This window comes from Mesoplodon bidens, assembly GCF_964165515.1.
Source record: "Mesoplodon bidens genome assembly, chromosome: 19".
Classification (NCBI taxonomy): domain Eukaryota; kingdom Metazoa; phylum Chordata; class Mammalia; order Artiodactyla; family Ziphiidae; genus Mesoplodon; species Mesoplodon bidens.
This window is the reverse complement of record NC_138179.1, coordinates 26309988-26332795: the sequence shown is the minus strand read 5'-3', so window position 1 is coordinate 26332795 and position 22808 is coordinate 26309988. Positions and strand designations below refer to the sequence as shown.

The following is a 22808-nucleotide window of genomic DNA, read 5'->3' as shown; positions in this document are numbered from 1 at the left end:
TTCTCTTTTTCTAGACTTAGTCAAGTTTAAACAATAGCCATATCTTCTCCCAGACAGGTGGCATGAAGGAATGAAGTAACTATACACATCAGTATCCGGTATTTAAAAATATCTCGTTTATTTTCATCATCTGAAAGTCCAAACTAGATCAACCTCAAGGACTTTAAGAGATCATGTAGCAGGTGGCCATTCCTGTGGCGAAAAATAAACTCATCGCATCAACTTCACTATACCAAGCACCTTCAGCTAATTTGCTTGTGTGTAGAGCATCTTGGGTAGCTCTAACAGTTTCTCATCCTGGCTTTTCCCATTCCTAGGAGACACAATCATTATCTTGATGACCTCACCCCAAGCAGGAGCTACTTGCATGTTTTACAAAAGAAAAATGGGCTAAAATAGAGGTTAAGTGGCTCCTTCACTGATGTTCGGACCATCAGTGTTGCGGGCAAGAACCAAAGACGACCATTCGAAACCTTTTGCAAACAAAGCCAGTGCTGTAACTATTTAGACTTCATCTTAAGGCTGCCAGGATTAGGGCCTATTTTCTTATCTACTCTGCTTTTGGCATTTTAAGAATAAGTTAAAGAAAGGAAAATGAACCAAATCAGAAGGTGCAACTCTGTTTCTTAGAAGGTACAGCAGTACTTTCGGTGTTGGGAAGTGTAAGTTGACCAACACTTCCATTCCCTAGAGGTCACCACTGTTAATAGTTCAGTGTGAATCCGTCCAGATTTTTGGTAAGACAATATTATACACATCACATTAGTTATTATGGCTAAAATCGTGTTTCATAACATTACCATGAAACCTCAGAAACATACAGTTGTTTATTTGACAAGGCTACAGGGTTCCTCTGATCCGGGCTGGCCTGAGGTCTCAGCTGGCCTTACTCGTGTGTGTGTGGTCAGCTGTGAGTCAACCAGATGAATGTCCCCATCTCTCCTGGGTCTGCCCGCATGTCTGGGGAATCAGCTGGCCGAAGGCTGATCTCAGGTGGTCTTTGCTGAGATAACTTGGTCACTCAATGTTATTCCATTTGTCTTCCATCCTGCAGAAGGCCCATCCAGACATGTCCTCACAGAGGTGGCCAGGCACATGAGTGGAACATACAGGAGGTTTTTCAAGCCTCTTCTTGAAATAACTGTACACTTGCTAATGCTCATTGACCTAAGCAAGCCGCATGGCAACTCAGTATCCAGGCATGGGAAAATAGATTCCACTTTCATGATGAAAAAGCTGCTAAGTTCATGGCAAAGGGCCAGGAGAGAGAGAGGAATGAAGAATTGGGGCCATCAAAACACCCAGCCTAACAATCACTGAAACATAATTAACACACGAGCAGTTTTTAATTGCCTGTTTTTACAAATATGAGATAGTATCCTATCCTATCATTTTATGGCATATACAATATTGAAGACCTTTCTTAATTTGAAACAGATATAATTCAATCTTGTTAACCTTGCAAAATGTTCCTCTATATGAATATACCAGAAGTTTTTATCTAGTTCCCTAATATTGAGCATGTAAGTTGTTCTCTGTTTTGGGAACTTTGGGATAGTGCTGCAGTGGACACATGTTTGCATAACGGTTTGTGTACTGACACTGATATTTCAGTAAATTGAACCTGGGGGATCCTTCTTATTTTATCTTCCAGCAAGACTGAGCAACTTGTAATTCCCTGAATGTGCCACCATCTTCTATGCCCCTATGTTTTCAAACACTGTTTCTTCTAAAATCCTCCTCCTTCTTCCACTTGACCAATAAGCTACAGTGAAACCCAGGAGAAAGTGAACCTGCATATAGCATCACCGGTGATTGGCTGCCAGCCTCCGTATCAGACTCACCCTGCAGTATCTCAAGTTCACAGCGTTTGCAATTGAATGTCATTCCAGTCTTCACTCAGGCACCGCTGTGTTTGTGAGGCCTTCTCTAAATTCCTTGGGCAGATTGGTACTCCTTCTCTGACCAACTAAGCACTCCCATTACAGTCATTGTCCCAAACGCATTTGCTACTACGTCTTTCTGTCAAGAGGAGGGTGAGCTCTGTGAGAGCAGGAATGTTGTCTTCTGAGCCTCATAGTTCCCTTTCCTAATGGGGTGCTTGACCAATGCAGGCACTTGACAAAGGTTTGCTAAGTTAAAATCTTACACTTGGGGGTCAAAACTAATGGTAGCCATATCAAAATAATTTAATAGATACTTATTTGTTCAGTGATTCAAGAAATATTTATTGAATATGTGCAGGGACTGGGATATACTTGAAATGGGAAGATGGCAAGAATGTCAGTGTGGCTTCTTGACATTGGACGGTGTTCTGAGAGTCTGATGAAATTTCAGACTTTTCCCTCAGAAAAATAGGTATATGTTTTTGTTCCCATTTTTACATACACTTGCAGTGAGTTCTCTACTTCCTGTATTCAGTCTTCGGACCTTGGTTGAGAACCTCTACCTCCAGTTGATAGGAACATGACCCCATGTCAGACTTAGCTCCACGAAGGACAGATTTGGGGAACTTGGGATTAGACCATCTGTCATCACCCTTCCCCCGTCATAGGCCTTAATTCTCACTTCATGACAAGTGTGCAAGTGGCCAGAATATGGAATTTTCATATCACTATCTTTATATTTTAGAGATCTTACCTAAACCTAAAATATTTTTGGAGACTCACAGATATATAAAAGGGAAACATCTGGGGCTTCCCTGGTGGCTCAGTGGTTGAGAGTCCCCCTGCTGATGCAGGGGACAGGGGTTCGTGCCCCGGTCCGGGAAGATCCCACATGCCGTGGAGCGGCTGGGCCTGTGAGCCATGGACGCTGAGCCTGCGCGTCTGGAGCCTGTGCTCTGCAACGGGAGAGTCCACAACAGTGAGAGGCCCGCGTACCGCAAAAAAAAAAAAAAAAAAAAAAAGGGAAACATCTACCACAAATAGGTCTCAAGACTCATTTGACATTACTTAACCATAATTCTGTGTAAATACATAGATATGTTCTATTTCTCGGAAGAAAGAGAGTTTTCAAAAAATGGATAAGAAATATGACTTCTGCATCTTAAAAAACACTTAAAAATAGTATTTTTAGATTAAATGAAACAGCAATATCCCATTCAAAACAGTAGCCAAAATACAAACTTTTAGGAATAATATCAATAAGAAGTGTGCACAACGTACCTGTAAAAAACTTTACTGAGGATTCATGATCTGTGGCAAGGCAGAGTTCTTAGACATGATGCTAAAAGCATAATTCATGAAATAAATGAATAAATCAAACTCCATCAAAATTAAAAACTTTGATTAGCTCTAGTAGTTTTCTGGTAGCATCTTTAGGATTCTCTATGTATAGTATCATGTCATCTGCAAACAGTGACAGCTTTACTTCTTTTCCGATTTGGATTCCTCTTATTTCCTTTTCTTCTCTGATTGCTGTGGCTAAAACTTCCAAAACTATGTTGAATAAGAGTAGTGAGAGTGGGCAACCTTGTCTGGTTCCTGATCTTAGTGGAAATGCTTTCAGTTTTTCACCATTGAGGACAATGTTGGCTGTGGGTTTGTCATATATGGCCTTTATTATGTTGAGGAAAGTTCCCTCTATGCCTACTTTCTGCAGGGTTTTTATCATAAATGGGTGTTGAATTTTGTCGAAAGCTTTCTCTGCATCTATTGAGATGATCATATGGTTTTTCTCCTTCAATTTGTTAATACGGTGTATCATGTTGATTGATTTGCGTATACTGAAGAATCCTTGCATTCCTGGAGTAAACCCCACTTGATCATGGTGTATGATCCTTTTCATGTGCTGCTGGATTCTGTTTGCTAGTATTTTGTTGAGGATTTTTGCATCTATGTTCATCAATGATATTGGCCTGTAGTTTTCTTTCTTTGTGACATCCTTGTCTGGTTTTGGTATCAGGGTGATGGTGGCCTCGTAGAATGAGTTTGGGAGTGTTCCTCCCTCTGCTATATTTTGGAAGAGTTTGAGAAGGATAGGTGTTAGCTCTTCTCTAAATGTTTGATAGAATTCACCTGTGAAGCCATCTGGTCCTGGGCTTTTGTTTGTTGGAAGATTTTTTTTTTTTTTTCGGTACGCGGGCCTCTCACTGTTGTGGCCTCTCCTGTTGCAGAGCACAGGCTCAGCGGCCATGGCTCACGGGCCCAGCTGCTCCGCGGCATGTGGGATCTTCCTGGACTGGGGCATGAACCGATGTTCCCTGCATCGGCAGGCGGACTCTCAACCACTGCGCCACCAGGGAAGCCCTGTTGTAAGATTTTTAATCACAGTTTCAATTTCAGTGCTTGTGATTGGTCTGGTCATATTTTCTATTTCTTCCTGATTCAGTCTTGGCAGGTTGTGCATTTCTAAGAATTTGTCCATTTCTTCCAGGTTGTCCATTTTATTGGCATAGAGTTGCTTGTAGTAATCTCTCATGATCTTTTGTATTTCTGCAGTGTCAGTTGTTACTTCTCCTTTTTTATTTCTAATTCTATTGATTTGAGTCTTCTCCCTTTTTTTCTTGATGAGTCTGGCTAATGGTTTATCAATTTTGTTTATCTTCTCAAAGAACCAGCTTTTAGTTTTATTGATCTTTGCTATCGTTTCCTTCATTTCTTTTTCATTTATTTCTGATCTGATTTTTATGATTTCTTTCCTTCTGCTAACCTTGGGGTTTTTTTGTTCTTCTTTCTCTAATTGCTTTAGGTGCAAGGTCAGGTTGTTTATTCGAGATGTTTCCTGTTTCTTAAGGTAGGATTGTATTGCTATAAACTTCCCTCTTAGAACTGCTTTTGCTGCGTCCCATAGGTGTTGGGTCGTCGTGTCTCCATTGTCATTTGTTTCTAGGTATTTTTTGATTTCCTCTTTGATTTCTTCAGTGATCACTTCGTTATTGAGTAGTGTATTTTTTAGCCTCCATGTGTATTTTTTACAGATCTTTTCCTGTAATTGATATCTAGTCTCATAGTGTTGTGGTTCGAAAAGATACTTGATACAATTTCAATTTTCTTAAATTTACCAAGGCTTGATTTGTTACCCAAGATATGATCTATCCTGGAGAATGTTCCATGAGCACTTGAGAAAAATGTGTATTCTGTTGTTTTTGGATGGAATGTCTTATAAATATCAATTAAATCCATCTTGTTTAATGTATCATTTAAAGCTTGTGCTTCCTTATTTATTTTCATTTTGGATGATCTGTCCATTGGTGAAAGTGGGGTGCTAAAGTCCCCTACTATGATTGTGTTACTGTCGATTTCCCCTTTTATGGCTGTTAGCATTTGCCTTATGTATTGAGGTGCTCCTATGTTGGGTGCATAAATATTTACAATTGTTATATCTTCTTCTTGGATCGATCCTTTATCATTATGTAGTGTCCTTCTTTGTCTCTTCTAATAGTCTTTATTTTAAAGTCTATTTTGTCTGATATGAGAATTGCTACTCCAGCTTTCTTTTGATTTCCACTTGCATGGAATATCTTTTTCCATCCCCTTACTTTCAATGTGTATGTGTCTCTAGGTCTGAAGTGGGTCTCTTGTAGACAGCATATATATGGGTCTTGTTTTTGTATCCATTCAGCCAATCTGTGTCTTTTGGTGGGAGCATTTAGTCCATTTACATTTAAGGTAATTATCGATATGTATGTTCCTATTCCCATTTTCTTAATTGTTTTGGGTTTGTTATTGTAGGTCTTTTCCTTCTCTTGTGTTTCTTGCCTAGAGAAGTTCCTTTAGCATTTGTCGTAAAGCTGGTTTGGTGGTGCTGAACTCTCTCAGCTTTTGCTTGTCTGTAAAGGTTTTAATTTCTCCATCAAATCTGAATGAGATCCTTGCTTGGTAGAGGAATCTGGGTTGCAGGTTTTTCTCCTTCATCACTTTAAATATTCCTGCCAGTCCCTTCTGGCTTGCAGAGTTTCTGCTGAAAGATCAGCTGTTAACCTTATGGGGATTCCCTTGTGTGTTATTTGTTGTTTTTCCCTTGCTGCTTTTAATATGTTTTCTTTGTATTTCATTTTTGACAGTTTGATTAATATGTGTCTTGGCGTACTTCTCCTTGGATTTATCCTATATGGGACTCTCTGTGCTTCCTGGACTTGATTAACTATTTCCTTTCCCATTTTAGGGAAGTTTTCAACTATAATCTCTTCAAATATTTTCTCAGTTCCTTTTTTTTCTTCTTCTTCTGGAACCCCTATAATTCAAATGTTGCTGCGTTTAATGTTGTCCCAGAGACTGTCCTCAGTTCATTCTTTTTTCTTTCTTCTGCTCTGCAGTAGTTATTTCCACTATTTTATCTTCCACATCACTAATCCGTTCTTCTGCCTCAGTTATTCTGCTATGGATCCCATCTAGAGTATTTTTAATTTCATTTATTGTGTTGTTCATCATTGCTTGTTTCATCTTTAGTTCTTCTAGGTCCTTGTTAAATGTTTCTTGTATTTTGTCTATTTTATTTCCAAGATTTTGGATCATCTTTACTATTATTATTCTGAATTCTTTTACAGGTAGACTGCCTATTTCCTCTTTTTTGTTAGGTCTGGTGGGTTTTTATGTTGCTCCTTCATCTGCTGTGTGTTTTTCTGTCTTCTCATTTTGCTTATCTTACTGTGTTTGCGGTCTCCTTTTTCCAGGCTGCAGGTATGTAGTTCCCGTTGTTTTTGGTGTCTGTCCCCAGTGGCTAAGGTTGGTTCAGTGGGTTGTGTAGGCTTCCTGTTGGAGGGGACTCGTGCCTGTGTTCTGGTGGATGAGGCTGGATCTTGTCTTTCTGGTGCGCAGGTCCACGTCTGGTGGTGTGTTTTGGGGTGTCTGTGGACTTTATATGATTTTAGGCAGCCTCTCTGCTAATGGGTGGGGTTGTGTTCCTGTCTTGCTAGTTGTTTGGCATAGGGTGTCCAGCACTGTAGCTTGCTGGTCGTTGAGTGAAGCTGGGTGTTGGTGTTGAGATGGAGGTCTCTGGGAGATTTTTGCTGTTTGATATTATGTGGAGCTGGGAGGTCTCTTGTGGACCAGTGTCCTGAACTTGGCTCTCCCACCTCAGAGGCACAGCCTTGATGCCTGGCTGGAGCACCAAGAGTAGTGTTTCATCCACATGGCTCAGAATAAAAGGGAGGAAAAGTAGAAAGAAAGAAAGCGAGAGAGAGAGAGAGAGAGAGAGAGAGAGAGAGAGAGAGAGAGAGAAGATAAAATAAAATAAAGTAAAATAAAATAAAGTTAATAAAAAATAATTATTAAGAAAAAAAATTTTTTAAGAAAAAAAAAACAAGAAACAAGAAACAAAACGGACAGGTAGAACCCTAGGACAAATGGTGGAAGCAAAGCTATACAGACAAAATCTCACACAGACGCATACACATACACACAAAAAGAGGAAAAGGGGAAAAAATCATAAATATTGCTCTCAAAGCCCACCTCCTCAATTTGGGATGATTCGTTGTCTATTCATGTATTCCACAGATGCAGGGTACATCAAGTTGAATGTGGAGCTTTAATCCGCTGCTTCTGAGGCTGCTGGGAGAGATTTCCCTTTCTCTTCTTTGTTCGCACAGCTCCCGGGTCTCAGCTTTGGATTTGGCCCCGCCTCTGTGTGTAGGTCGCCGGAGGGCGTCTGTTCTTCCCTCAGACAGGACGGGGTTAAAGGAGCCGCTGATTCGGGGACTCTGGCTCCCTCAGGCCGGGGGGAGGGAGGGGTATGGCTGCGGGGCGAGCCTGCGGTGGCAGAGGCCAGCGTGACGGTTGCACCAGCCCGAGGCGCGCCGTGTGTTCTCCCGGGGAAGTTGTCCCTGGATCCTGGGACCCTGCCAGTGGCGGGCTGCACAGGCTCCCAGGAGGGGAGGTGTGGAGGTGACCTGTGCTCGCACACAGGCTTCTTGGTGGCGGCAGCAGCAGCCCCAGCGTCCCACGCCCGTCTCTGGGGTCGGCGTTGATAGCCGCTGCTCGTGCCCGTCTCTGGAGCTCCTTTAAGCAGCGCTCTGAATCCCCTCTCCTCGCGCACCAGGAAACAAAGAGGGAAGAAAATGTCTCTTGTCTCTTCGGCAGGTCCAGCCTTTTTCCCGGACTCCCTCCTGGCTAGCCGTGCCGCACTAACCCCGTGCAGGCTGTGTTCACGCCGCCAACCCCAGTCCTCTCCCTGCGCTCCGACCGAAGCCCGAGCCTCAGCTCCCAGCCCCGCCCGCCGCGGCGGGTGAGCAGACAAGCCTCTCGGGCTGGTGAGTGCTGGTCGGCACCGATCCTCTGTGCGGGCATCTCTCCGCTTTGCCCTCCGCACCCCTGTTGCTGCGCTCTCCTCCGCGGCTCTGAAGCTTCCGCCCTCCGCCTCCCGCAGTCTCCGCCCGCGAAGGGGCTCCTAGTGTGTGGAAACCTTTCCTCCTTCACGGCTCCCTCCCACTGGTGCAGGTCCCATCCCTATTCTTTTGTCTCTGTTTATTCTTTTTTCTTTTGCCCTACCCAGGTACGTGGGGCAGTTTCTTGCCTTTTGGGAGGTCTGAGGTCTTCTGCCAGCGTTCAGTAGGTGTTCTGTAGGAGTTGTTCCACGTGTAGATGTATTTCTGGTGTATCTGTGGGGAGGAAGGTGATTTCCGCGTCTTACTCTTTCCTTCGTAGTCCCCCCAAAATAGCATTTCTAATAAATGTCTGAGAAAATGCTCACTAGCTTAAAACGTAAGTATTAAAATATTTAAAAAACATTTCCATGTTTGTTGGAATTAATTATGCAATATAATACACAGTATAAATGAATGCATTAGAAGACATTTTAACATACTGAAATAGAACTGAGATATCTAAAATAACATATTGAAATTCAAAGATAAAGTTTAAAAATCTTTAATAAAGTCCAGTTTGCAGTATGATTCAAAAACCTTTAAAATATACACACCTTCCTTTATACGTCAAGGGAATAATTAAACATGAATGAAAATGTTTAACTTTGGAAACAACCTAAGTATCCAATAAGAAGGACTTCACTAAACATTTTATGGTGATTCATATAGTGGGTTACTGCACAGTCGTTTAAAATGAAGTCGATGTGCATTTAAGGTCAGGAATTTCCTGTTCCTCAGTGCAGAAAAGCAGTTCAGAATGGTTTACATACGAAACGATCTCATTTCACAAATGTTATAAAGAATTGCATAGAATAGTCTGGATGGATATACTTCAAGATACTACATCGGAGTGTAGAAGAATTTTGGGCTTCTCTGAATTTTCTCATTTTTCTACAATGTGCAGTTTGTGCAATTCTTTTTAACTTGTGCAATTTGTAAATTTTTAAAATTTTTAATTAAAAAAAATAGTCCTTCTGGAAAGCAGCTATTTTTCTCCATGATCTCACCCTGCAGCCTATGGTGTTTTGTTTCCTTGAGCCGATAAGGAGAGATTCCTTCCTGGTCCATCACAGAGATGTAGTGACAGCACACCTGTGACATCTCTGCCATAGGAGAACCACCTGGTCCCTGTGAATTGCTTCATTTCGAAAGCCCAGTTCCTGGAGGCCCTCAGGCTTGTTTGGCGCCAAAGCCTTGTCTGTCTGCCTCCTGTTTCTCTGTGATGATTTCTTCTCCAAGCCCTGGTACATCCTCTTCTGATCCACCCTTAACAGGTCCCTGGACAAAACTACTCATGGAAACCCCACATCCCATGCATCTAAACATTTCAAAAGTGATAAATCAAGTTAATAAACTGTTAAACATAATATATTCTATTCTGACAAATATTCCTTCATAACTACAAAACAGAAAAAATGTGCTTAAATCTATTATTTTTATGTCTGAAAGTTTTGGCAAAATACCAGAGGGAACTCGATTTGATTGTTATTGCTCTGCTCGGTGTTCTGTGGATGGACCAGTGACGTGTGGATGAACAATAAAATGGAAACACACACACACCATGAGCAATGATATCTTCTGCAGTACAATTCATTTCTCCTGCTTAATTTCAGCAAAATACTAAATATGTTACCATCAAGATTTTTACAATAATTTTGTTCTGGTGGCAATAATGATCTAAAGCGGGGGTTGGCAAACATTTTCTGAAAAGGTCAAGGTCAGAAATATTTTAGAGTTTGCAGGCCATCTGGTCTCTGTCACAACTGCTTGGCCTGCTGTCCAAGTTCAGAAACGGCCGTAGACAATAAGTAAGCAAAACAGGCATGGCTGTGTGTCCATAAAACGTTACTGATAAAAATAGTTGGATTTGACCCATGGGCACCTGTGTCCCTGTTGGAGAGTTTTCCCCTTCTCGGTGGCACACCTGGCAGCTACGCCGATGGTGTGGGTCTAACGGACCCTCACTGGTTGCTCTCCTGAAGTCTGTTTTGTCCGTTTGCCTCACTTCACGATGACGCCATAAATTTGGAGGTTTGTTTTGTGTCACCAGAGTGAGATAATTTTGGAAGTTCTGTTAGTGAGACAGGATGTGGGTCGTTTTCTATTGTTCAAACCCAGGGAAGCTGATGGCAGGGTCCTGATGGCAAACTTTAGAAAGAACATGCAGGAAGGCCAGGGCCCAAGACCCTGCAAAATAATAGCTTCACGTCACGTTTCCTGTTTTAAACTTTAAAGACCTATTGATAAGCACCCACTCTGTGTCTAGAACCTAACAACCAACCAACAAAAAAAAATCAAGGAAACCAAAACAAAAAATGCACCATTGTCAAAATGTAACAAAGAACCTTCTAAAATGGCAGGGTTTTCCTCATCATGCCCTCGGCCTCTCAGCTGCCTCACTGTCCTTAGATTGTCGATCTCAGGCGAGGAAAGCCCGGTTCTTCCCTTATCTGCAGCGGCATGTATGCAAAAACCTGACGATTCCACGCTGATAAGAGGGCCCCACCCACAGTGCCACAGAAGCTGATAGCGCAGCTCTCAAACCAGTCGTTTATAAAAACCCCCGTCAGGAGCCAAGATGCGCTGAGCTGGGGGTGTGCGGGGTCGTGGCTGCAGAGCCGGGAGAGCTGCCCGCCAACCCCGACCCGGGCCCCGCCCACTCTGATGAGGAATTCCACATCCCCTCTGGATTGTTGATCTTAGAACGTGGTTGAAAGTACCAGATAGGATGAAGGACAATCAATTCTCCCTTTAACTAGGGCTCGTATTTAATGCACCTTTCCTGCCTCAGAAGTACCACGAGGGAATTTCCCTTGCAGGGATGAACTTTATTTTTTAGGGGGTTGAAACTTCAAGGTGGTCAAACCCTGAGCATGCTGTATTTCTTTCTAGAACTGGAGAATTCTGTATCATGGAAAGAACAGTGAACCCCAGGGCTCAGGAGACCAGAGTGAAGCCAAGCCTCGGGTCCATCTGGCTGCATGTCTTTTCAGAACTTCCTGCCTCTGTGAAACCACGGGGCTGGGTCGGGGGGCTTCTGAGACCCTCCCAGTCCGCAGTGATGGTGCCCCACATGACAGCCCAGTCCACCGGCTTCCTTTTCTCCAGCTCATTCTTTTTTTTTTTTTTTTTAGCTTTATTTTATATTGGAGTATAGCTGATTTACAATGTGTTAGTTTCAGGTGTACAGCAAAGTGATTCATATATCTATTCTTTTTTCAAATTCCTTCCCCACATAGGTTATTACAGAGTATTGAGTAGAGTTCCCTGTGCTGTACAGTAGGTCCTTGTCGATTATCTATTTTATATATAGTAGTGCATATATGTTCCTCCCAAATTTATCCCCCCACCATGTTTCCCCTTTGGTAACTGTAAATTTGTTTTCTGTGTCTGTGAGTCTGTTTCTGCTTTGGAAATAAGTTCATTTGTATCATTTTTTTAGATTCCACATGTAAGTGATATCATATGGTATTTGTCTTTGTCTGTCTTACTTTCTCCAGCTCATTCATTCTTGATCTCTTCTCTCTGTAATCTCTCTCTCTCTCTCTCTCACACACACACACACACACACATTCTAAGCGTTTCTAAACATTTTTCAGGCTCTAGATCCTTACCAACTTAATCAGTTTATCTCTGTTTTCTATGGTCATTTTTTATAACTACTAGAAACATTCTTTAAGACATTTCTATTCTAACTGGATTTCGATGTCCTGTTCGTTCCTTGAACACGTGAGCTTTTCATTTTGCTCTGTTCTTCAGTTGAAATGAAATCTCAAGGTTGCACTTTTCTCAAGCTTGCCTAGATGCCAGGTGTTTGGAATCACTGCATATCTGAAGATGGTATTTGGATACTACTTTCAATGAAATAAAACTGAGCTCAGTGGAAAAGGTCTTGTTCTCTTTAATCTTTCATAAGCTCTGGGCCCTTATTACTGAAGTCAGGGCCAAGCTCCCCCTCCATCACCTCCATTCGTCAGGAGCCTAGTTATATGCTCTTTTGTTTGCCTTTCTATGTGAACGCCTATGAAATACTTTCTTTATCCTCAAATTCTAAAGCATTTTGCTAATATATTTCAGAATGTAGGTCTCTACCAGGGCCAGAACTAGGGTGAGGCATTGGTAGCACACAGGGTGCAGAAGTTGAGGAGATGCTTCCTCTCTGGGTAGTGCAGTGTTGAATTCTTCACATCTGGATAGAACAATAATTGTCCCTTTCTAGCTTGAGGCATAAAGTACACCCGACATCCAGAGACAGACCCACTGTGGACAAGTGGCAAGTTCCTATCTTTTTCTAGGTGCTTTCTTAGGCTCTGATTTTCTTATAGATTCTGCCATTATTATTAGCGGGTCTGTGAATTTTAGTGTTTAAGGGTGTTAGGGCTTTCCTTCTGGATATTCTTTGATATTTTGTTAGGACTTTGGGAGAAGCTCATCAGTTCCCAAGAGCCAGACACTATTTTAAAACAGAGTTTGGGATGCTGTAAACAAGGATAGAAATGATATTTTAAATCTTATGAATACATGAGTTTCCCAACGAAGTAAACTTAGAAGGAGAAAATCAGAGGGTGAAGCGATGAGCCTTATAAGTTACTGGTCTATTTTTATACTTCCTAAGAGCCCACAAATGAGAAAACTTGTGGAATTGCTTGGGAAACTCTGAGGTCCCACACAAACACCAAGGATTCCTGCTTGAATTTATGACCCCAGATAGCCCTTGCCCCTTCCCTTTCAGGGTGGCCCTTTCTGACCTGAGAGGTGTGTTTTCTGCCCTTTCATGGGTCACCCCAAACTACCAACCAAGACTGCTCTTCTCTTCTCCTCTCAGGGCCAAGGAACATTGTGTTGCTTTCTTGAAATAAGCTTGTTTCCTTTGTCATTAAGCCTGGGGAGGGTGAGACCCATGCCTTTCTGTCTCTTTACTTGATTGTTCAGAGGTTTAGAAGGAACCTGCCATCAAGGGCACTGGGAAACGTACCAGCCTTTAAGTTTGATGCTTGAATATCTTGACGACAGTTTGCTTATTAGATCTGCACATCCAGATTCGGTCAGTGTGGGAACCGGTTCAAAAACAATACGTCTTCCTCTCCCACAGAAGCCAACTCAAAAAACAATGAAAGGGAGTTTTCTTTCCAGCCTCACAAGGCACGTTTGGCGAGGGGGGGGGTCCCACATAACAACAGCAGGAAAAGAAATATCGATGTGGCTGGTCCTTGGCCCCAGGGATGCTGGCCCAACAGCACCGGAGTTTGCTTTGCTTCCTCTGCTGCAGGCTCACGCCACCAGGGCCCCCGGGAACCACCTTCACGCCATGGCCGTGAAAAGAGCATGTTTCCCCTCGAATTTTCTGCTTTTACTGGAGGCTTCCAAAAACAGACACATGGTTCTCTTTGGTTGCAGAGACTTAAAAAAAAAAACTCTATGTGTACACGGGCCAGATTTATTTATTTCTCAAGGCAAATTACCTTTGCCTTACCACTCAGGTCCTTTTCTTACAGAAGAGCGCCTTTGAAAAACATGTTATGTCTATTACCTGTTTGCAAGATTCCAGTGATTTATACTCTGAGATGAATACGGAAGTAGTGCATTTAGCATTCCTATGTTTTGACAGAACGTCAAAGATGGCTATACCATCCACCCAAAGACTCTTGCTGATGTTGCCTGGGTGTCTGGGACGGAGGAAGGAGCGTGTGCTTTAGAGCAGAATAGACCTGGATTTTCATTCTGGCCCTTTCACTCATTGCTGTGTGTCTTTGGACAACTCACATTACCTCTCTGAGTCTATTATCTCATCTGAGAAATTATGCCAATAATTCTAGCTTTTTGCTGTTGTGAGACACAGGAAAGAAAACATCAGATCTTGGTCTGTGGTAAATGCTTAGTAAGTGCTCATTTGCTTCTGTCTTCATTATGTTCGTCCTAAGACACTTGGACTTGAAATCTTGTCTGCCCTGTGTGTGTTATTGGTAACAGTGCCCTATCTGGGAACCTCACCTTCTAGCAGTGACATCTTGTTTTGATGTTTTGGGCACAGAGGACGCGTGGGACAGAGATGGGTCTCCTTCATCCCTGCCCTCTTAAAGGCTGTGAGAGCACTCAGCTGGTGGACGTGTTGGTCTTTCTGCTAGCTCCAGGCATGAGGGACATGGCCAGTACAGCCTTCATCTGAACCAGCCTGAGCACTTTCCCTAGGCACACATATGTACACACCCACACATACAGGTACACACACAAGTACACCCCCCCACACACAACATACACACGTACACACCCACACCCACGTACACCCCCCCACACACACAGGTACACACACACCCCCACACATACACACAGGTACACACACAGGTACACACATACACACGTCCACACCCACCCCCACACACACATACCCACACCCCACACACACGTACACACCCATACACACAGGTACACACACACCCACATACATACATCCACACCCACACCCACACCCACACAAGTACACACCCCCCACACACAACATACACACAGGTAAACACCCCCACACCCCACACACACACACCGGTACACACACTTACACATACACCCCCACACACACATACACAACATACACACCCACACCCACACATGTACACACACACACGGGAGGAGACGGATGCCCCTGAGAAGCCAAGCTTATCTCTCCCACCAGAACCAGCCAGCCTCTGTCCTTCCAGAGAATTCGGCTTTGCCAGCTCACAACTCGCACATCAGCCTCCTTACCACCTGAGGCCTCAAGTGAGCAGGTGTGTGTGCACGTCCCAGGAATACGCCCGGGGGTCTCTGATCTCCTCTGGATCCGAGTTATCTGGACAGAATGGGGTTCTCCCGACTTCTGGGAATTCTGTACACCAGGCGTCACTTTCTTAAGAGCAGTGCTTGGGGGTGTTCCTTGTAGAAATTGTCGTGCTGACACTTCGTTACAATCCAGATTTCCCAAGCTCTTGGCTTGACTTTTCTGGCGAGATTGGAAAGGTTATGAGTAGCGCCTGGTCACCCCGCTGGCAGTTAAAAAATCAGAAGCACTATAAACAAAAAGGTAAACAAAAAGGAAATGAGAAATGATACAGGCCACAAACATTTCTGATCTCAGCTCCATAAAATCTCATCATGATTATATTCCCCTTTGGTCTTACAAGAGGAAAGCAAGGCCACCATCTTCTTCAGGTACCTCATCCGAGTGTTTAATTACCTGCAAAGCCAAAATGATTCATTTATCTAATTCAAGTCTATCGATGCAATTTGAAGTCTTTGCCCTCTGGGTGAGTTCTCTTTTTAAGAAATCAGGGTAAAACAGACATAACATAATATTTACCATCTTAACCATTCTTACGTGTCCAGGTCAACAGCGGTAAGTACATTTATGGTGCTGAGCAATCACTCTCCAGAACTCTTTTCATCTCGAAAAACTAAAACTCTGTCCCCATCAAATACAAACTCCTCATCCCCCCACCCCCAGGCCCTGGCAATCACTATCTTACTTTCTGTCTCTGTGATTTCAACTCCTCTAGAGACCTCATACAAGTGGAATCACACAATCTCTGTCCTTCTGTGTCTGGCTTATTTCACTCAGCATAAAGTCCTCAAGGTTCATCCACATTGCAGCAGGTGTCGGAATTCTGTTCCTTTTTTAAGGCTGAATAATATTCCACTGCATGGATAGATCACATTTTGCCTGCCCATTCAGCCCTCCATGGATATTTGTGTTGCTTCTACTGTTTGGCTATGGTGAATTCTCCTTTTGTTCTTTGGGGACAAAGAACAAATGTGTGGGACACACCTGGTAATAATCCTGCATTTGCTTGTAAAACCCCTTCTTCTCCTTGTCATCTTCAGGAGAAAACAAATAAGCGTCTCTAATTTTTCTTTATTATTCTAGTTTCTACCCATTTCTCCTCCCCTATACTTACTATAAATGTCTCCAAATTCTTTTCACTATGGAGAAGTGAATGGAATAGCCAATACTGTTTGCCTGGAAATTAAGGTGTCCTAGGACCTCCCCTTCCCATCGTTCAATGGAATTTCTCACCTTCCGCCCCAGCTTGTCCTGTCTTTAGACAAACCTCAAATGTCTTCTCATTGCCTACACCTTTCCGCTCCCCTCATGTGCCTGGTGTTTCTACAAAGCTCTCATCGTACTGGGATGGCTTCTTTCCTTGCCCATCCCAGGCCGAGCCCTTGCACAGAGTCACAGTACATGCCTCACTATGGTAAGGAAGGAAGATTTCTAAGTTTGCCTAAACACCTCGAAATACGATATTCCAAAGTACATGTGCATTTTGTTTTATGTGATAGAGGAGCACTTTTCTGAACATTAAAATTCAAATTGCAATAAGAAAATGAATGTAGAATTTAAAAGGGAGATTGCTCTTTAAAGAATTCTGTTGTGAATCCTTTTACCAAACAACTGTGCTGTACAATGTAAGCCTCATTGAGGATTTATTTATACTTGCACGTCTTTGTTTTTGAAGAAAGTAGATTGCAGAGAGTTCATAGTTAACCCCGACTCCCCATCCCAATGGGGATGCTAAACCTGTCAGCTTTCCTCATCCTGTAGATGACAGTAATTAATGTGTTTTTCCTCTGAAATCCTATTTTAGCTGTTTCCTCTTCAAACTCCTCCTATTTTGGAGAGTTCTTTTTCCTATCCTATTGAGATAATTTAAAATATTGTTTCTTTTTTCAGAGATATTGGTAATATTTCCTCTGGGACAGCACATTCTGCAGCTTTAGTCTCTGCTGAAAGGCTACTGGGGAGTCTGTGTTTTTCCCCAGGGCCGGAGGGCAGGAAGGCTGAGATTACCAACCAGTAGCTCCCACGTGAAGTATGTTATCTCTATTCTACTGGCCGAAATATGAGGTCGAGTGGTTAAAAGTCAGAGATGATAGGGAAGGAGGCAAGAATGCTGACTTTAAAAAAAAATCACCAAATACTCCTTCTTATAGTTTCAGTGATGCTTGATGTTTGCTTTTACAGTCCAAAACTTTTTCACACCTTTGAGCCAATTTTCTTTACTGAGATAGTCCAACAGTTTCTGGATAGATCTCCTGGCTCATCTTACAAAAGTGTAACTAAGCTTCCAAAGTAGGTTGGTCTAGCCCATTTCTCAATTCCATGAAGGGAATATATATATATATATATATATATATATATATATATATACACACACACACACACACACACACACACACATATATAGTGCATATGTATATGTATATACAGTGGTGAAATCTGTGAATTCATGTCACGAAGTGGCTCCAGCATTGCGTCGGCAGTAAAGACAGTCTGTGTCTCCCCTGTGTCAACACTGACCTCCCTGGTCTTCGCTTTATCCTACCCAGACCTTCAGGCATTTTTAAGAAATGGGGAATGGGCACACATTAAAAGTTCTTTTGAAAAAGGAATTGCAGATTTTTAAAACAACAAAGAAAAAAGCAACAAATGAGATATCTAATTATCATTTCCCCCTCCAAAAAAAAAGTAGAGATAATCTGACTGAAATATCGAAGAAGGCAAAAGTGTGAGAAAACCTGCATCATTAAACTAATACAGCACCAGTGGCTTATGGCCACAACTGTTGAGGAATCTGTGCCAGGTGTAATGCAGATGGGCACCAGATTGTTTATGAACCAGCTGATATGATGTCTGGGATAAACTTCAAAATAATTCATTTAGAAAAATATTAATTGCCAAACTTGACACAAGATGCGGCAGAGTATTACAAAAAACAACCACCACAGAAGAAACTGAAAAGATACCTGAAGATTCTAATCCCTTTCTTACCCTCTACCCCAAAAGTACCAGTATTAGGTGGCTTTGTAGGTGAACCATCAAATTTTGAAGGAATAGAAAATTATTTTGCTATTGAAACTTCTTTAGGATATAGAAAAATATGAAACATTTCTCATTTTATTTCTGGAATAATTCATGTTCTCACAATTGATTAAGCTATTGATCAAAAGAAAAACTACAGGAACATCTCATTAATGCATATGGATGAGAAATCCAAAGCAAAATAATGATGAATCAAGTCTAGGACTATATTGAAATAATAATACACCATGATCAAATAGGGTTTATTCCAGGAATAAAAGTGAATCTAATATTAGCGTATTTATCAGTTTGGATCAGTGGATCAAAGGACAAAATACATTTTGTCATTGTAATAAATCTCCCAAAAACATTTATCTAATATTGATTTGAACAATGTCTATTTCTTATAAAACTTGGAATTAGCAAGATGGTGCCTTAAAATTAGAATATATATGTATTTCATATATATAATAAATAGTGGCTTTAATGGCAGTACACTTTTGGAAGAATAAATAGGTTTTCCCTCTCCTACTCACACTTTTGGACTGGCTTCGAGACCCATCACTTCTCAGTAGGAATGCATGCTTGAACTAGGTAGCAATCTCTGCTCCATCAAGGCTCCAACAGGATTTCTTTTTTCCACATGACAGAGTGATTCTCACATTCATCTGGAAGAATAAACACACAAGAATCATTAAGAACGTTTTGAACAACAGAGTCAGAATTTACTTTGATGTACATGAAAATATACCATAATGTGATAATTGGGCCAATAGAAAGAGGAACCAAGATATTTAGACTACTGGAAGGATGTCATTTCAAATTATTAGATAAAAGATGGATTATTTCATGTCTTGTTTGTTATAGGAAAATTCAGGAATTATAAAGAGAAGTATTTTGTGTACTATGCAATGGTATTATGTTGACTGTAATTGCTTTGTTTGTTAGAAAACTACAGAAAGGGCTCAGGGTATTTTAACACCATCCCATAGTCATATAATTGTGTTTATTACACTATCCTAATTCACCTAAAGAATTACATCAAGGTTATTTTCTTACAGCCTTGTGGGTTGATAATTATAAAAAATAAAAATTACACAGCGCTTATTCTATGCCAGGCACTTTTCTAAGCTGTTGAGGTATATTAATACGTTTAATCATCACAACAACCATAGGAGATCGGTCGTGTTATTATTTCCCATGAAGTACATCCGCGAGGAACCAGGGGTGCACAGCCTTGCGTCTGTGCGACTTCTCCGTGATCACGGTCACACATCTAGCAAGCAGAGCAGTTGGTACCTCAACTCAGGCTCCGGGTCCGTAAGACCTCCCCCTCTGCTGGGAAGGAGCTCGCGGTGGCAATCAGGGGAGGCGCTCAGTTTTCAGGCCCTAACGTCCCTTTCTGCTCCGATCAGGGACCTGATGCCGCGGACCCTGGAGGGGCAGATCACCATGGAGAAGACGCCCAGCTACTTCGTGACGCGCGAGGCGCCCGCGCGCATCTCGGCCATGTCCAAGGACACCAAGCTCCTGGTGGTGGTGCGGGACCCGGTGACCAGGGCCGTCTCGGACTACACGCAGACGCTGTCCAAGCGGCCCGACATCCCCAGCTTCGAGAGCCTGGCCTTCAGGAACCGGACGGCGGGCCTCGTGGACCGGGCGTGGAGCGCCATCCAGATCGGCCTGTACGCCGAGCACCTGGAGCGCTGGCTGCGCCACTTCCCCGCCCGCCAGCTGCTCTTCGTGAGCGGCGAGCGGCTGGTGCGCGACCCGGCCGGCGAGCTGGGCCGCGTGCAGGACTTCCTGGGCCTCAAGCGCATCATCTCCGACAAGCACTTCTACTTCAACCAGACCAAGGGCTTCCCCTGCCTCAAGAAGGCCGAGGGCAGCGGCCGCCCTCACTGCCTGGGCAAGACCAAGGGCAGGCCCCACCCCGAGATCGACGGCCAGGTGCTGCAGCGGCTGCGTGACTTCTACCGGCCCTTCAACCGCAAGTTCTACCAGATGACGGGCCACGACTTCGGCTGGGACGGATAACCTTATAATTTAAAAAGAAAAAAAAAATATCAGAAGATAATATATTTTTTTACCAATCGGTAGAGAAGAGGCAGTTTAATATTTGCGCTGCTGATATGTTTCAGTATTTTTTTCCCATGAATGTTAAAGAGATTGTTCTCGCCTCCGCCCTCACCGTCATGTACAACTGCGCGCACAAACATTTGGAGGAACAAAAAAGGAAACCTGCGCGCATCTAAATTCTCTCCATTTTCCATGTTCACTTCATGTTTTATATGCATAGTTATGAAGTATGAGCATCAGCTGCCATTAAAACTTTTAAGAAAATCCTGAGGGTGTAGCTCGTGCTCTCTCTCTTTTTTTAACAAAGCCCGGATGAGATTGATGTCTACCCTTATGTTTTTCTCCCTTTAGTTTTTCTCTTGTGCCACTTTTTCTTAACACCTTTCCCAGTTAGTGATTCTGTATGTTTGCACATCACTTCCCAGTTACCACAGTGCTTGCAAATACAGTACCTTTCTTGATCCTTATACTCAGATGTGATACAATAACATAAGACATGGAGATTATTACCCCTGTTTTACAGATAAGGAAACTGAGTCTCAGGGAGCTTAAGTGATGTGTCCTAAGGCCAGATGGTGGACTCTGGACAAAAACCTCATCTTCCACTTGTTCCCTATTTTGTGCCACTTTTTCCAGTGAGAATGGGAAAGGCACAGACAGCCTTTAGAAATGGTTAGCTAGTTTGGGCACCAACAGAGAGGGAGGGTTTCCTGTTGCTTTCTAAGTTCTAGGCTAGCCTCTATGGCACTCAGACACCTTACACAGTTGTACTCAAGGAAACCACTCTGTCTTGGGCACAACATCTTTTAAGAGCCAATCTTGGGTTGTTAAAGCACCCTGAGACATGGAAATCTCAACTCAATTGAAGTTGAGAGAAATTACTGGATTCTTGTATGGAGAACAAGATGGCCAGTCACACTAGGAGTAGGACAAGGTGTGGTAGGAGAAGAATTTACCTATTCTTGTTTTGACTGTGTTTTCCTTTTTTTTCTTAAAGAAAAACCCACTTCAGTAAGAGCTTACAAATATGAATCTCATTTTATAAACCTCTTTTTTAACAAAGAAAATCTGCCTCTCTTTGTAATATCTTATTTCTAAACTGGCAGCTAGTACTAAAAAAAGGTCAATCAACATCTCATTTACAAGGCCCCAGTTTTTCATGGGTGGAGGGAGGGCTGTCACTTTGTCACTTTATTTTTCCCCATTTCCTCTTTGTACCAGTTATAACCTAATATTCATTAATATTTGGAAAATAAGAAATGCAGATATGGGTAAAGTGGTGATTTTTCCTCTTCTCCCATCTGTTTCTGCCTGTTCCCCATTAAAATAGCTCAAATAAATCAATAGTTTATTAAGAGCATTCCTTTCCTCTCTGAGTGGGCATTAACGAGATTAGCATTAATGGGAATTAAATTGGTTTAGAGAAGAGCACATATGCACAAACTATATAAAACATTCATAATTAGTCTGTCAGCAACATTTTTTTTTTTTTTTTTTTTGCGGTATGCAGGCCTCTCACTGTTGTGGCCTCTCCCGTTGTGGAGCACAGGCTCCGGACGCGCAGGCTCAGCGGCCATGGCTCACGGGCCCAGCCGCTCCGCGGCATGTGGGATCCTCCCTGACCGGGGCACGAACCCGTGTCCCCTGCATTGGCAGGCGGACTCGCAACCACTGCGCCACCAGGGAAGCCCCCGTCAGCAACATTTTTATAACAGGTTTAAACACAAGAGGAAAATGTCTCCAATCTCATGGAAATTTTCCATACCTGCTAAAATGTAAAGGACCAGACACTCCAGTATTCTAAAACAATATTCTTCTCCAGTGTTGTCAGTCAAAAGAAACTAAAGTTGTTTTAAAATATGCAGTTTTACTGTGCATTTGACATAGATGCTGCATCGGGTGAAGTAAATATTTCTTGAGAAGCCTAACACGGGATTAAAATGAAGGAAAAACATATAAGTTTCTAGATATTCTATCATTGCTCTAAATCTCTGGATTTATTAATTCTCTTTTATGGGGGTTAAGGAAACCCCCAATCCAGGTCCCCTTTCCCAGCCAATAGCCTTCCCTCCTACGCCCTCAATTTCCCGATGCTACAGCCTGTTTTTTTGCTCTACTTGAATCATCACTACCAGCAACAAGAAACGCATTTTTAACTCTGTTCGTCTTTTCTCTTAACTCATGTTTCTGCTTCTGATTCCCTAATAAGCATGTGCTGGACCTTGTGCGAAGGTGGCTCGCACAAGGACACAAGTGCATCTAACAACTGCATTCAGCAACCGTCATCTTTTTGTGTTAAGAAATAATAAAAGAACAGAATTGAGTGCAAAGAACCTCTTCTTGCATGTAGATTTTTTGTTTGGTCATATGATTTTTAAAATGAATGACTACAGAGCATTCCAGGAAAACCTTCTAACTTCTAAGATTTCATAAGAGTGGTAGAGGTTTTAGATCCCAGACAAGTGTATAAAGATCTTGGGTCAGTGTACCCCAGAACATGAATTTTCCATTTCTGCCTTTACGTGGTACTTCCTCTTGTTATACACGGACTTGGCCTCGGGTTTCTTTCGTCCATTTAGCTACATCAGATCATAG

The 22808-nt window shown here is 42.5% G+C and overlaps 1 protein-coding gene across 1 annotated transcript in view; it reads left to right on the top strand.

Annotated features, from left to right (window-relative positions):
* The window catches only part of HS3ST3A1 (heparan sulfate-glucosamine 3-sulfotransferase 3A1), a 79686-nt gene extending 59150 nt beyond the window's left edge, over positions 1-20536 (top strand). Inside the window, exon 2 of the mRNA XM_081219654.1 lies at positions 19550-20536. Within this exon, the coding sequence (XP_081075780.1) occupies positions 19550-20171 (622 nt within the window). The 3' untranslated portion in view covers positions 20172-20536. The remainder of the gene's footprint in view (positions 1-19549) is intronic.
* Positions 20537-22808: the final 2272 nt, after the last annotated feature.